This window comes from Mastomys coucha, unplaced genomic scaffold (assembly GCF_008632895.1).
Source record: "Mastomys coucha isolate ucsf_1 unplaced genomic scaffold, UCSF_Mcou_1 pScaffold21, whole genome shotgun sequence".
In the NCBI taxonomy this organism is placed as follows: Eukaryota; Metazoa; Chordata; class Mammalia; order Rodentia; family Muridae; genus Mastomys; species Mastomys coucha.
The window spans coordinates 36,655,816-36,669,738 of NW_022196904.1; the positions used below are offsets into that span (position 1 = coordinate 36,655,816).

At 50.2% G+C, this 13,923-nt stretch overlaps 2 protein-coding genes and 4 non-coding genes across 14 annotated transcripts; all 6 read right to left on the reverse strand.

Annotated features, from left to right (window-relative positions):
- Positions 1-1,346: 1,346 nt before the first annotated feature.
- On the reverse strand, positions 1,347-4,118 carry Rpl13a (ribosomal protein L13a). Of its 2 annotated transcripts, none has more exons than XM_031386538.1 (8): positions 4,058-4,118; positions 2,951-3,023; positions 2,642-2,707; positions 2,427-2,528; positions 2,141-2,226; positions 1,912-1,971; positions 1,545-1,667; positions 1,347-1,459 (listed from the first exon to the last, which is right to left on the reverse strand). In XM_031386538.1, the coding sequence occupies exons 1-8, from the start codon at positions 4,070-4,072 to the stop codon at positions 1,373-1,375; spliced, it is 612 nt and encodes a 203-aa protein (XP_031242398.1). In that variant the 5' UTR covers positions 4,073-4,118; the 3' UTR covers positions 1,347-1,372. The 2 variants fall into 2 exon arrangements, with proteins under 2 accessions (XP_031242398.1, XP_031242399.1); XM_031386539.1 differs by lacking the exon at positions 4,058-4,118 and adding an exon at positions 3,893-4,042.
- Positions 1,778-1,868, reverse strand: LOC116104307. Its single transcript, XR_004123815.1, has one exon. It is a non-coding gene; the product is annotated as a small nucleolar RNA SNORD35 (small nucleolar RNA).
- LOC116104303 lies at positions 2,036-2,102 on the reverse strand. Its single transcript, XR_004123811.1, has one exon. It is a non-coding gene; the product is annotated as a small nucleolar RNA SNORD34 (small nucleolar RNA).
- On the reverse strand, positions 2,298-2,382 carry LOC116104301. The gene has a single exon (XR_004123809.1). It is a non-coding gene; the product is annotated as a small nucleolar RNA Z195/SNORD33/SNORD32 family (small nucleolar RNA).
- Positions 2,837-2,919, reverse strand: LOC116104302. The gene has a single exon (XR_004123810.1). It is a non-coding gene; the product is annotated as a small nucleolar RNA Z195/SNORD33/SNORD32 family (small nucleolar RNA).
- A 2,761-nt stretch (positions 4,119-6,879) lies between the features above and the next one.
- Positions 6,880-12,250, reverse strand: Flt3lg (fms related tyrosine kinase 3 ligand). Of its 8 annotated transcripts, none has more exons than XM_031386545.1 (9): positions 12,175-12,250; positions 11,814-11,880; positions 11,437-11,550; positions 10,911-10,964; positions 10,165-10,308; positions 9,801-9,945; positions 7,914-8,092; positions 7,763-7,831; positions 6,880-7,111 (listed from the first exon to the last, which is right to left on the reverse strand). In XM_031386545.1, the coding sequence occupies exons 2-8, from the start codon at positions 11,844-11,846 to the stop codon at positions 7,808-7,810; spliced, it is 693 nt and encodes a 230-aa protein (XP_031242405.1). In that variant the 5' UTR covers positions 11,847-11,880; positions 12,175-12,250; the 3' UTR covers positions 6,880-7,111; positions 7,763-7,807. The 8 variants fall into 8 exon arrangements, 7 of the variants coding, with proteins under 7 accessions (XP_031242405.1, XP_031242406.1, XP_031242401.1 ...); XM_031386546.1 differs by lacking the exon at positions 12,175-12,250 and adding an exon at positions 12,100-12,157; XM_031386541.1 differs by lacking the exon at positions 12,175-12,250 and having other exon boundaries at positions 7,763-7,807; positions 11,814-12,091.
- Between the last annotated feature and the right edge of the window lie 1,673 nt (positions 12,251-13,923).

Consider the following 13,923-nt stretch of genomic DNA (forward strand, 5'->3'; position numbering starts at 1 on the left):
GATGTCAAGGGCAACCAGAGTCGACTTAGCCAGCTTTTTTTCTTTTTAGTAAAGGCTTATGGCCATTGTGCTGACTAGCTCCGGTTCTGCAACTGCTTAGGTAACTAGAACAGGGTTTTTTTTTTTTTTTTCGAGATTTATGTGGGTACAATGTCACTGTCTTCAGACACAATATTAGGGTGCATCAGATCCCATTACAGATGGTTGTGAGCCACCATGTGGTTGCTAGGATTTGAACTCAGGACCTGTTATAGCAGTCAGTCCTCTTAACCACTAAGCCATCTCCAGCCCCAAGTAGCTAGAACAATGTCTTAGATTGACAATCTCAGGCTGTCCCGATAGAGGGTCAGCTGGCAGACATTTGTGTTTCAGTTCCACACTTTGATGGGCTTATGTCCTGATTATTTTTGGATGTGGTCAGACCTTAGGAAGTGACCACTCCAGGTAATGGAGGGACCTTTATAAGCTAGGAGAGTAAAGACAGTAAAATAAAAAAGCAGTGAATCCTGCTGGATGCCTTTAACCCGAGCACTCATGTAGACCTAAGGATTTGTTAAATTCCAGTCAACTAGGTGTAATAAAACCTATCTCAGGAATAGATCAATATGGGAAGGATTTGATGTTACAGCTAACTGGCAGTGGTGGTACACTCCTTTATTCCCAGCACTTGGGAGGCGGAGGCAGAGGCAGGCAGATTTCTGAGTTCAAGCCCAGCTTGGTCTAGGGTGAGTTCCAGGACAGCCAGGGATACCCTGACTCAAAAATTGTAGCCCTTTCTCCTTTATTACTGCCTGAACTCCAAGTTCTGTATTTTGGAGCTGAGTTACAGTACACCCATCTAGACAGGACCAAGGATCTACAACTGCTTATTTTGAGCAACAAAGCACATCAAATCATGACCAATGACTCAACCAAAGGGGCAAACCATGAGGCAGTGCACATGAAGGGCTTGTCCAGCTGGTGCCCTCTGCTCCTCCCTGCACAGCAGACAGATCCCAAAACACACTTAAGTCAAATAATTTATTAGCACATAAGGACATAGAACACTACAGAGAAATACTGGTTTGTGGTCTGTTGGAAAGGGGCACAGGCAGTGCTTGTGCTTGGTCAGCATCTTCAGTGTGCACTTCTAAGTCCCAGCCCAGGTGTGCAGCCCTCAGGTGGGTGGGGCAGCCCTGCCATTCACTTTAACACTGCAGCTTAAGTCTTTTCACTTTAATGAAACTCAAGCAGGTGGGGAGCTCTCAGCTGTCTAAATGTACCCTTTCCTCACAGGGGCAGTGCCTAGGGAACCTTTGGGCCCCACTTCCCTGGTCGGCGGTGGAGGAAGGGCAGGCCAGGCAAGGCATGAGGCACAAAGTCTTTATTGGGTTCACACCAGGAGTCCATTGGTCTTGAGGACCTCTGTGAACTTGCAGATTTTCTTCTCCACATTCTTTTCTGCCTGTTTCCGTAGCCTCTGTGGTTTGAAAAGACAAGTGTCAGAGTGTGGTTGCTTCTCACACGGGGCCACCCTAACCCTGGAGTGCAGGTTGTGTCCTTACCAAGAGCTGCTTCTTCTTCCGATAATGGATCTTGGCCTTTTCCTTCCGTTTCTCCTCCAGAGTGGCTGTCACTGCCTGGTACTTCCACCCAACCTCATGAGCCAGACGCCCCAGGTAAGCAAACTGCAGGGGTACAAGGCTGTAAGGACATGGAACGTGCCCCAGCAGCACAAGAGTGAGCTAGAGGGCCCTAGGGACCTTATTTCAAGGACTCATCCCCCAATATGGGAGCCCTCCTGGCATCAGCTTAGCCTTTGGCATTATCGGCAGTGCCAAGTCTGTGGCATCCGAAGACCATCGTGAGAAAAAAAAACATCATCTGCCAGTCTAGAGGTCCCACAAGCCTATTCTATAATGTAGAGCTTACCTTCCTGGTAGGCTTCAGTCGAACAACCTTGAGGGCAGCAGGAACCACCATCCGCTTTTTCTGTTAGAGAAAAAAAGGGGCTCAAAGACCTGTTGGGAACACCTGGCAAGGAGGCTGGCAGGGCAGGCGTCTCAGCCAGTGGAGTTTTCATGAGGCTCAAACAATGTAGGTAATAGAACATCACAGACGCTGGACGCAGAGGCTGTGAGGCTAGGCTTGCAAGGCTCACCTTGTCATAGGGTGGAGGGATCCCATCCAACACCTTGAGGCGTTCCAAGGCAGCCTGGCCTCTCTTGGTCTTGTGGGGCAGCATGCCTGTGGGTGTAACGGCAGGCCTCATTAGAGGTACTGAAAACCCCATCTGACCCCAGGAATAGGGAGATAGGCCAGCTTCAGATGGTAGTGCATGTAGAGTCATCTCATAGTTGGGCAACTCGAACATGAGTGGGAGAAATCCTCATCACAAGCTGCCAGATTATAACCTGTCCTACATGTCACCCATGGGACCAGCTTACCTCGCACAGTGCGCCAAAAAATGCGGCTGGGGGCTCGGAAGTGATAGGGTCCTCGAGAGGGGTTGGTATTCATCCGCTTTCGAAGAAAGGCCAGATACTTTACTGTCAGGAGGGGAAAGAAAAGTACGTGAGGCATCCGTGGTCCCAAATCCTATGTGTCCAGGATCAAGGCCACAGCACCCCACCTGAAGACCACTGCCCCAGCCCTAACTCACACTTGTTTCTGTAGAAATTTCCAGAAATGTTGATGCCCTCACAGCGTACAACCACGACCTTCCGGCCTAGAGAGAGCATGGAGTTGGAGTCAGGAAAGACGTTTCTCACCCAGCAAAGGCACAGCCCTCATAGAAGGCAGATCATCTGCGCCAAAACCATTTCTAGGTCATGAGTCCCAAGGAAGCTGCAGCTGGCAAGTCTCAGAGCGGTGCATGGGTTGATCTCACAGTCGTGAGACTCAAACGAAAGATGGTGATTATTGCTCATCACTGACTTCCAAGCAAATGGAGATGTTGAAGGAAACTTACCCAGCAGTACCTGCTTGGCCACAATGGCCGCCAAGCGGCCCAGGAGATGGCCTCGGCCATCCAGTATCAGAACCTGTGGAAACAAGGTGGCTTAGGAAGCAGCCTGCCTCTTCCTATGTCAAGTTACCAACCCCCTCAGTGCCTTTCCCTACCAGGATGCCCACTAACCAGATGAAGCAAGCGTCCCAAAGGGGCACTGTAAAACAACAAAGCCTAAGCCTGATCAAGCATAGTATTTCCAATGTATACAGAACTTGTTTTTAAATGAAACTTCCCCTTACCCTACCAGGCCTCAAATTGCAGGATGGCACACATGGACGCACCATGAACAAAACTGTTATACTTGGTATCAGACTTTAGCCCATCGGAGCAGAACCCTTCTAAGTAACTAACCATGCAATGGCTGTTCTGTCTGATTCCAAGCAGTGCAAAATGGTACAAATTTACATCCTGGCTAACTCTCAGGCCTGGTGGCACATGCCTTTAATGCAGCCCCAACTACTTGAGAAACCCATTCCACAGGTACACTCTTTACTGAGGTTACTGAAGGATCTCCTGGACTTTGCATTTTTTCTTTTTAAAGGGCCAAACTGCCCCATTCAGCACCAGCATCCACTCCCTCAGCAGCACCCTGTCAAGGCACCCAAATCAGCAGGAAAGGGGCAGTTCAACTCCTGACCAGCCTCAAACTCACGAGGCTCCCACCTCAGTCTGTCTCATCAAGCCACCCCTTAATTCTGAACACTGAAAACACTCAAAAAAGGACTACAAGCCAGAACATCAGATGTTACAGAAACCCGGTGCCCTGATGTTATGCAAACCAGGAGCCTCCGCAAGTTTCCCACTATGTTACAGACACACAACAGCAGACACGAGAGGTTCCAAGCTCCCCGCACCCAATGCCCGAGATGAGAAAACCGCTGCGTTTTCACAGCCCCATACCTAGAGACAGCCGCGGCTCGCTACGCCCACGTTACACAATCCCCCTCGCGCCAAGGCGTTTGACTAAATCCCATCGCACAAGCAGGGTGGAGCAGCGGACCCCCGTTACGCTCCTGCCTGGAACCCACCCGACCCCACACCGCTCGGCGCACGCAGAGTCCGAACCTGCCCCTCCGCCATCTTCGGCAGCCGCCTGGGAAAGGAGGAGGTCTTGTCGCAGGGTTTCTTATCCCTTGCTGCAGGGGCGGAGGAAGTGACGCACCGGCACGATCCGAAGAATTTCTGTCTTCTAATTGGTCGAAGCGTGAGTGCGCGTCGATTGGGAGGCGGGCCCTTTTATGTTGTCCAATCAGAGTAGCGCATGAATGAGCTCCCGGCGGCCATGACTGTGCGGGGCAGCAGGTCACGTGGGTCTCGGGGCGGCTTTAGCCGTACAGGGCCGACCAGCCGCAGCGGCCATATTTCGGAGGGATTGTTCTCCGTTCAGGTGTGGACGGATGTGGAGCGCCATTATTCCCATCAAGTAATGGCGGTTGCAGAACACGTGGTGGCCATAAGGGGGCGAGCATAGGTCCTGGGCGGCCCTTCAGAGCTGCGTGCGTAGCGGTCCCTCCCCTCAACCTCAAGGTGTGCTGACAATTGCTGGCCTTTTTCTGAGTCTAGGAGTTTCCGCCTATCAAACGGGTGGAGGTAGTCTTCCTAGGTGGAAGAGTACGGGGGAAAGAAGCACTTTCAGGCTCCTGAAACGCAGGCGCACTCACTTGCTTCTGTTCCCTAAGACCTTTGTTTCAGCTGTGGATGTTGTCCGAGCTGCCCTCCCGGCTGTGCACCTATAACCACCCACCACCAAAAGAAAATAACAAAAAAGACAGTAGATTGTTCAGTATCAAAGACTCATTTTGACCTGAAAGCCTCCTGAACAGCCCAACCTGAGTCGAGTCCTCCTGTAGGTTCCAACTGGTTTGCTTTCTTGTTACACGTTGGGACCGTGATTTGGGGGAATCAGAGCCCTGTGAAGCATTACCCCATGCTGACCCTGGGCTACTGGAGGCCTCAGAAAACAAATAGAACCTTTTGTCGTTGGTTTGGGTTTTCGACATAAGATTTCTGCAGTCCAGACGGACCTTAAATTTAAGATCCTGCCTCAGCTTCTGGAGAGCCTGTATTGCATCACCAAGCACCGAAAAACCAAGATTCTGAAACCTAAAAAGTCTACCCATTCATTTCCTGTCCCATCCAGACAGGCCCGGGAGAGCTGGTAAATATATATATATACACACATATATATATACACACACATATATGTATATATACACACACACGTGTATATATATATACATATATATGTATGTACATACTACATATATACATATACATATACATATATACATGTGTGTGTGTGTGTGTGTGTGTGTGTGTGTGTGTAGTACAACATCTGTCAGGTGACTCCTGCTTGGTCTCAGTATCCTCTGAGGACTGGAGTTTTCAGCCTGCACTCTACCACTGACCAATTCTCCCAGCCCATCCCCTCACCCCGCTTAGGTTAGCCTCAGACTTCTATGTAACCGTAGATAACCCAGAATTTCTGATCTTTTTGCCTCTTTTCCAGAGTGTGCAAAGGAGTACAGATTTGCACTGCAAAATCTGCTCCAGGTTTTTTTTGTTTTTGTTTTTGTTTTTGTTTTTGTTTTTTTTTTTCGAGACAGGGTTTCTCTGTATAGCCCTAGCTGTCCTGGAACTCACTCTGTAGACCAGGCTAACCTTGAACTCAGAAATCTGCCTGCCTCTGCCTCCTAAATGCTGGGATTAAAGGCGTGCATCATGACTGCCCGGCTTTAGGTTTTATAGCCAGGCCTGATGGCTCACCTATCTCAGGAGGCAGAAGCAGGTGGATCTCTGAGTTCCAAGCCAGCCTGGTCTACAGAGTGATTTCCAGGTCAGATAGGGTTACATGAGTCCCTGTTTTCAAAACAAAACAGATCTTGGCCTTCAAGCTGGGTTAATGGGTAAAAAGCCTCTGCAGCCAAGTCTGACCACTTGAGTCCGTCCCTGGGACCAGCATGGTGAAAGGAGAACCAGCTGTCCACATGTTGGCCTCTGACTTATACACAGGTGCCATAACACACTGTGCTCCCCATGTGTAATATTTTTCAATTTATTTGGGAGGGAGGGTCTGCTTTAATTTCTTTAAAAAGGAGAATTACTATCAGGTGTGGTAGTACACACTTGTGACTCCAGCACTCCAAAGGTAAAGACAGAGGATTGCCCCACATTCCAGGCCATCTGAGCTACATAAAACTAATAAATAGGCCAGCCTGGTCTACAGAGTGAGTTCCAGGACAGCCAGGGCTACACAGAGAAACCCTGTCTCGAAAAACAAACAATCAAACAAACAAACCTAATAAATAAGAGTTGGTTTTACAGATATGTACCATGATGGCTGTGACTTTCAGAAACAAGCCCAGAAATGGGAAACCACAAAATTTAAAAACTTAAATTTAAAACTCTTTTTTTTTGTTGTTGTTTTGTTTTGTTTTTTTTTGTGTAGCCTTGGCTGTCCTGGAACTCACTGTGTAGACCAGGCTGGCCTCGAACTCAGAAATCTGCCTGTCTCTGCCTCCCAAGTGCTGGGATTAAAGGCGTGTGCCACCAACTGCGCTGGCTTAAATTTAAAACTTTTAAACAATGTAATTGTTTTAATTTAAGCTGTTAGGAAATCCATTTTGGCTATGTGAATCTTAAGTTCAAATAATATGTTTCTAGTGACTGTGTGGCAGCTGCAGATGGGAGCCGGAGTCTTACATGTGCAAGGACCCTGCTACTAAGCTCCAGGCCCAGCATTTGTGTTTTTCAGTGCTATTTTGAGGCAGATTTCATAGAGTTGCCCAGGCTGGCCTTGAACTCACTCAGTAGCCCAGGCTAGTGTTGAGGTTCTGATCCCTCTGCCTCAGCCTCCTGAATACTGAGATTCCAGGCACGCAGCACCATACCCAGCAGTTGTTTTTATTTTAAAGGGTGGAGGTGACAGAAGCAACCACACAGGGCTACAGTGCACCCCCCCTTCTTCCTTTCTGTTTTTCTTAAAGTCAGTATCCTCCAGTTTCAGCATCTCCAATCCAGAAGCACTGGAATTACAATGTCCATCACCATGCCCAGACAGTGTGTCCTCTGGGCTGGGGATGTAGCTCAGCACAGCATCTGCCTAGCTTGTTCCCAACTCTAGCACCAAGAAAAAAGAAAAGAAAAGAAAAGCCTTGTTGTATATATATAGCAGGCCTGTAAGCCCAGCTATTGGAAGGTTGGGGCAGGAAGGTTCATCGAGGTGTTCAAACTCAGTTTGGGCAACATATTGAGACCTCATCTGAAAAAAAAATAAGTGTCACTTAACTGAGTGTTTTTGTTTGTTTATTTGAGACAGGAGACAAGAGTTCACTGTATATCTCACAATGACCTTGAACTCACCTTGTAGCTGAGGGTGGCCAGACAGTTCAGCAATCTTCCTGCTCTGGGCTCCCAAGGGCTGGGATTACAGGTGTAACCTCCACAGGAGAGGTATTACAAGTGTAAAACACATTACATTCTAAAATACGGGTGTTGGCAGGGGATCCGCCTTCTGCCTCCTTGCTTGTTCTCACAGTATACTCTCCCTCACAAGCCTTTTCAGCTCTCCACAGCCCAACTGTGCGAGCTGCAGAAACTCCCTGAGCTTTGTCACATTGGACGCTCAGCAAAAACTGTGCTGTCCCTGACACACACACACACCCTCTCCTGAATCCCCGTCCCTCCTATAAGAGATAGTAAGACAGCCCCCAAATCTTGGACTGACTCACCCCTAAGCCTGGCCATTCCAGGCTCCAGTGTAAGACTCACCGAGATAAGACCCTGGCTGAGTCAACGATGCACAAGGCTTGCATCCTAGGGATGGGAAGGGAGGGGTACCTGAGGCCCCCACAAGGTCAGCCACCTGCCACCCTCATCCCTTGCCACCCACTCCATCCAAAGCCCTGGACTCTAGGCTCACCCCAGGGCGGAGCTCCACCCTCCTTCTTGCCCTTTGCCAGCGAAGGCCCCAGGCAGCTGCCAGCAGCACCAGTGTGAGAGGCAGGAGCAGCAGCAGCAACAGCTGCCTGGACTGAGGCTCTGGAAGCTCTGTGGCTTCTAGGGCTACAGGACTCCTTGGGGGCAGCAGGGTGGAGGAGTCTGGGGAGAGAGAAGAACCATATAACTGAGGGGACTCATCAGAGCAAACATGGAATGTTCTGGAGATTATAGGTGATGGATGGTTCATGAGAGACCTACAAACAACAAAACCAAAACCTGGGGACATAAGGTAGGCCTAGCAGACAATGCCTTTAACAATCCAGCACTCGCTGGGTGGTGGTGGCGCACACCTTTAATCCCAGCACTTGGGAGGCAAAGGCAGGTGGATTTCTGAGTTCTAGGCCAGCCTGGTCTACAGAGTGAGTTTCAGGACAGCCAGGGCTACACAGAGAAACCCTGTCTCGAAACGTAAAACAAACAAACAAAAAACAACAACAAAACCCGCCGGGCGGTGGTGGCACATACCTTTAGTCCCAGCACTTGGGAAGCAGAGGCAGGTGTATTTCTGAGTTCTCAGCCAGCCTGGTCTACAGAGTGAGTTCCAGGACAGCCAGGGCTACACAGAGAAACCCTGTCTCGATAAACCAAAAAAAAGAAACAAAACAAAACAAAACAATCCAGCATTCAGGAAGAAGAAGCAGACAGAGTTCTGAATTTGAGGGTAGCCTGTCTACATAGTAAGCTCTAGGACTGACAGGTATGTATTGTGAAACACCGTCTCGAAAATAAACCAACCCTGGGGATAAAAAGTATGAGCATGGCTGGGCATCATGGTCCACACCTTCAACCCCTGAGAAGGCAGAAGCAGTGGATCTCAGCCTGGTCAGCAAAGCATGTTACAGGCAGCCAGGACTATATAGACAGACCCTGTCTCAAAAGAACAACATCAATAACAGAGAAAAAAAAAGGAAGAGAAAAAAGTTATTGAGTTATTAGCATTGTTACCCAGAAACCTGTGCTCACTTAGTTTCCGTTTCCTGTGGACAGGACTGCCTAGACAAGCAGACCAAAAACTCTTTCTCCTTCTCAAAGATAGGTAAACTAAGGTCATAAGAAGGAATGGCCCGCCCTTTCCTGGACATCTATGGCAATAGAAGGTTAGAGAGGAAGAGACATTTTCTTCAGAAGTGTAGCCATTGGTAAGGTGCCCTCCTACAGGCTACATACCTACCTGCCTTAATATATTTAAAAAAAAAAAAAGAAAGAAAAGAAAGAAGAGGGACCATTTGGAAAGAGGAAGGGAATCGGTAAGATGGAGGTGCACAGGAGAAAGTCATGGTGTGATGAAAATGTAGACACGAATGAAATGTCATGAGACATTGTTATACATAAAGGAAAGGAAAGGAAGTCAGGTGTGCTGACTTCATACCTGTAATCCCCAGCACTCAGGACACTGAGGCAGGAGGATTGCTTTGAGTTCAAGGTCAGCCTAGCCTGCATAATGAGATCCTATCTCGAAAGAAAAGAGAAAGGGTTGAAGTGGTGGCTCAGCAGATAAGAACACTGGCTGCTCCTGCATTGGACCTGAGTCCCAGCACCCACGTGGTGGTTCACAAGTAGCTGTAACTCCAGTTGCAGGGAATCTGATGACCTCTTCTGGCCGCTTCAGGCACCAGACACATATTCAGTGCTCTTATAGGCATGTAGATAAAAACTCACACATAAAAATAAATCTTAAAAAAAAAAAGAAGAAAGAAAAGAGAAAAAAATGAGGGAGAAAGAATGTGTCTTAAGTCCCAGAGAGTGGGAGCAGAAGCCTCTGTACAGTAAGCGAGGCTGTGGGCTTTGAGCCTGGTGGCACTGTTACCCGGCTGGCACTGCACCTCCAGGCACCGAGAGAAATTCTGGCAGGCCTTCCCGATACAGGGCTTCAGAGCAAGTAGCTGTGTGCAGGTGTCCTGCAGGAGGTGGGAGATGTTGGTCTGGACGAATCGAAGACATTCTGGTAAGGGCTGGGAGAAGGAAGGGACAGGTCATTACCATGTCACACCGGTGTCTCCACCAACCCAGGGCCCTGACTTGCAGAGGTCACAGAGCCAACGGGTCCAGATCTACCTCGGTGGGATGCTGTGGGAAAATGAACTCCCCCCGAAAAGACCTAGCAGAGCTGTTCCTCAAAGCCTAGGGAGGGACTCGGGTCTCTTCATTTGTTACCAAGTTCTAAAGCTAACCTGGAAGGTACACGAGGTGACAAAATGTATCTCCATATTGACACGCTCCAGAAGGTTTTGCATTTTAGACCCTGCCACAGTCTTCAGTTGCTCTATCCAGCGATGGGCCAGGAAGAGGCTCCACAAGGCCTTGCAGTGTTTCTCCTGCAGATCAAGAAGAGCCCAGGCCAGATCTCAGGGAGAAGGGGCGGGGCCAGATGACTAACAGGGTGGGCTGGGCCAGAAGGCAGAAGGAGTGTGGGTCCTGAAGGTTTAGCGATGGCTAGGTGGCTGAGAAGAATGGGCGTGGCAGATGCTGAGATAAGTTGGGAGGGGTCAGGGGACTGAAAGAGATGGGGCCTTGCTAGAGGCCAGAAAAGGTAAGGCTTGTCACTTGTGTGATGGAGGTGGATCAGGATCAAATGACTGAAATGAAACCAGGCCAGACACCAAGGGAGAGAAGTGGTAGGGCTACAAGTCTGAAGACCCCGGACGGAGGGGCGGAGCCAGAAGCCTGACAGGGAGGGACCTACTACACCCAAGGGAGAAAGGAACAGAGAAGCCAATCTTGAGAGATTGATGGGAGAATGAGCTAGGATGCTTGGGTCCGGGGCTAGGATGGGTCCCTGGGGGGTGGGTGGGGAGAAGGTCTAGATTTCCAGGTCTGAGGGAGCAGGAGGTGGCCCACTAGCCTTGTCCCTGAAGGGTGGCACATCTTGAGTCTGGTTCCCACCTCCATCCCAAGGGCCCTCCCGACTGTGACTCACGTCCTGAAGATTGATGGCCACAGTGACTGGGTAATCTTTAAGCAGGTAGTCAGTCTACGGGAGAAAACAAGGTGAGGCCTGACTGAAAGCAAGAGCAAATTTATAGAGTTGGAGAAGTTGACCCTGAGACAAGGGGACAAGGACAGAAAAGAGACAGGACTCACTCACATAAAGAAGAAGAGAACCAGATAGATAGAGAAGACACTAAGAGACAGTAGCAAAGAGACAGAGAGGCAGAGATCCATAGAGAGAGGCATCCAGAGAGAGGGACAGCGTGGAACATGTACCCAGAGTGGAGGCCAGAAGTCGAGACACCTAGAGAGAAACAGACAATAGAACAGGGACTCAGAAAGAGAGACTGAGACAGAGAGCGATAGTAAGAGACCCAGGGAAGGGGGCGGAGGGCGGAGATCCAAAGAGAGAGGGGCAGAGACCTCGTAGAGATAGAGACACTGTGAGAGACAGTAGCAGAGATGTAGAGTAAGGATCCAGCACAGTAGCCTGGCCTGGATGGGAGCCGGCTCACCAACTCTCTAATCGAGATGTGGAAGCTGGAGGAGATGGGACTGTGGCTGAAGTAACAGTCAGGTGTCCCCCGCAGGCAAGGGCTCATCAGCAGCAACAGCAGGAACAGGGAGGACTGCAGGGAGGTCGTGTCAGCAACTGACTTCCATGCAGGGGCTCCCTGTATCCTGCTCCCTTCATTAACTGGGGGTCACCTTCCCTGTCCCTGCCTGTCCTACACCCTGGCTGGTGTGACAAACCTGTAACCATCTTTCTCCACTTCATCCTACCCCATCCTCTCTTTTCTTCCAATCCTGTCCTGTGTGTGTTTCCCCATGCCTCCATCCCCTGCCCACTTCCCTTCTCCACCCAGCTCCATCACCCCTCAGGTATACGCACATTTGGGCTCCAGGCTGGCGCCAGCACTGTCATCTCGGCCGGGGACCCCTCATGCCTATGGCAGGGTCTTGGAAGTGACAGAAGGGCAGGCGTCGGACTCATACCCTGCAGCCCCTTCCCCACCCGTCCCCGTACCCCGCCGCCCCGCCCTGCCGCCCTTGATGTGGGTGCGTTTCCGCCTCCTGCTCCCCCAGTCTTCCTGCATGAGCCCCAGTGACGGTGAAAAGTCATCGCCCCTTCTAAGAACCCCGACCGACGTCCCCAGAATCCTCCCCAGGTCTCGCACCCTGCTCCCTCTGCCCGGGAGTGGAGACCTTGGGACCGCCCCTCGGGGACCTAGAAAGCCATTCACCCCACGCACCAGGCTTGCCCCAGCTGGGTGTGGAAAGACCGAGCTGGATGACAGCCAAAGACCGAAAGTGAAAGGAAGCTTTGGGGTAGACAGTGCCAGGGGTGAGTTCGTGCCCGGGTGGGACACGCCACCTAGTGGTAAGAAATGGCGCGACCGCCGACCTCAGCTTGGGCCCTGAACGGACAGCGAAGGAATGCAACTAGGCTTTCTAGCTTCGAAGTGTATGTAAAATCTGAATAGTGTCAGTCACCTCAGCTGCTATTATATAGGCCTTGCTTCCACCATAGGGAATGTCATAGTGGCTTCCTTTCTGATTTCTCTGTTTCCTGGCCCCCATCTGTTCCCTGTGGCACAGAACTGGTCAACCTGTAGCCTCCGGGATCCTGATTCATTTGGGATAAAAAACTCCAGCCTTTTTTTTTAGCAGGGACTGGTAATACAGATCTGTCACCCCAGTTACCAAGGAGCCCGGGGCAGGAGGAATGAGGGTTGGAGGCTGACCTTGTTTCAAGGCTGGCCTGAACATTTACTAAGACCCTGTCTTGGTGCACAGCTCAGTTGGAGAGCAGCTGCCTGGAATCCACCAGAGTCAGTGGCAGAGAAACAGCACGCTGAGGCCCTTCACTCAGTCCATAGTCCTGTCTCACTGCTCCACAAAAGGTGGCCACATAGAGCTGCAGTATCTGATCCTGTGCTCTCTTAACCCCTCCTTGCTAACCTCTTGCTATCTATGTTCTTTTCCAACACTAGCCATCCATGGTGTGTCTGAGGTATGCATTCTCTTGCCCTTTGCACTAGCTCTTTCCTCAGCATGGAATATCTTCCTTCCAGATCCCTGTGTTCTCACCTATCTCATCCAAGTCCTTGCTTAAACACACAGGCAGAGGCTTCATGATACCCTTCCCTATGAAGCACCCCTTGCAGCACCAGACTCACCCTGCTTTGTCCTTATCATCATTTAACACACCCTGCAGTTTCCTTATCTTCCCCATTGTCTTCACTTCTTTAGTGGCTGTTTCCACCCTGCAAAGCCCTTGCACCCAGAACTGGCCTTAGCAGCAGCTACACAAGAGTATATTCGATGTACTGGCAGGTCCCGACCTCTCCCCAGCTCATTGCTGTGGTGTAGTACAGGATGTGTCTTGGCTTTGGTTTTGGTACCTAGGAGATAAATCCTTGGGATTTTCCAAGTATGGGGAGTGCCCTTGTTTATCAGGGCTGGCACCTGGACTCCACCTGAGTTCACACAGAAGCAATTCAGAAAGGACCTGGTCGCCGGGCGGTGGTGGCGCACGCCTTTAATCCCAGCACTTGGGAGGCAGAGGCAGGCGGATTTCTGAGTTCGAGGCCAGCCTGGTCTACAGAGTGAGTTCCAGGACAGCCAGGGCTACAGAGAAACCCTGTCTCGAAAAACCAAAAAAAAAAAAAAAAAGAAAGGACCTGGTTGTGTTTGAAAGACCAAGAATGAAGACTATGGTGCATTGGAGGCAGGTGGGCCAGGGTTAGGGTTAGCCTTGACTACATATAAGACCCTGTGTCATATAATGGCTGATGTGGTGGTGCCACCTTTAACCCCACACTCAGGACAGGCAGAGGCAGATGGATCTTCTCTGAGGCGCAGGTCGCTTGTTCTTGGATTTAGGGTCAACTCAGATAGCATATGGAGATCTCATCTCAAGATCCTGGGGCTGCCGGGCAGTGGTGGCACACGCCTTTAATCCCAGCACTTGGGAGGCAGAGGCAGGAGGATTTTTGAGT

Coding starts and splice junctions, on each gene's coding strand:
- Rpl13a (XM_031386538.1), bottom strand. Junction 2,708..2,950: donor GGCCAAGCAGGTACTGCTGG/GTAAGTTTCCTT, acceptor TGCTCTCTCTAG/GCCGGAAGGTCGTGGTTGTA. Junction 1,460..1,544: donor GGAAGAAGAAGCAGCTCTTG/GTAAGGACACAA, acceptor TTCAAACCACAG/AGGCTACGGAAACAGGCAGA.
- Flt3lg (XM_031386541.1), bottom strand. CDS start 12,044: ATGACTTTTCACCGTCACTGGGGCTCATGCAGGAAGACTGGGGGAGCA. Junction 11,551..11,813: donor CGCCAGCCTGGAGCCCAAAT/GTGCGTATACCT, acceptor ACCTCCCTGCAG/TCCTCCCTGTTCCTGCTGTT. Junction 9,946..10,164: donor TCACCTCGTGTACCTTCCAG/GTTAGCTTTAGA, acceptor TCCTTCTCCCAG/CCCTTACCAGAATGTCTTCG.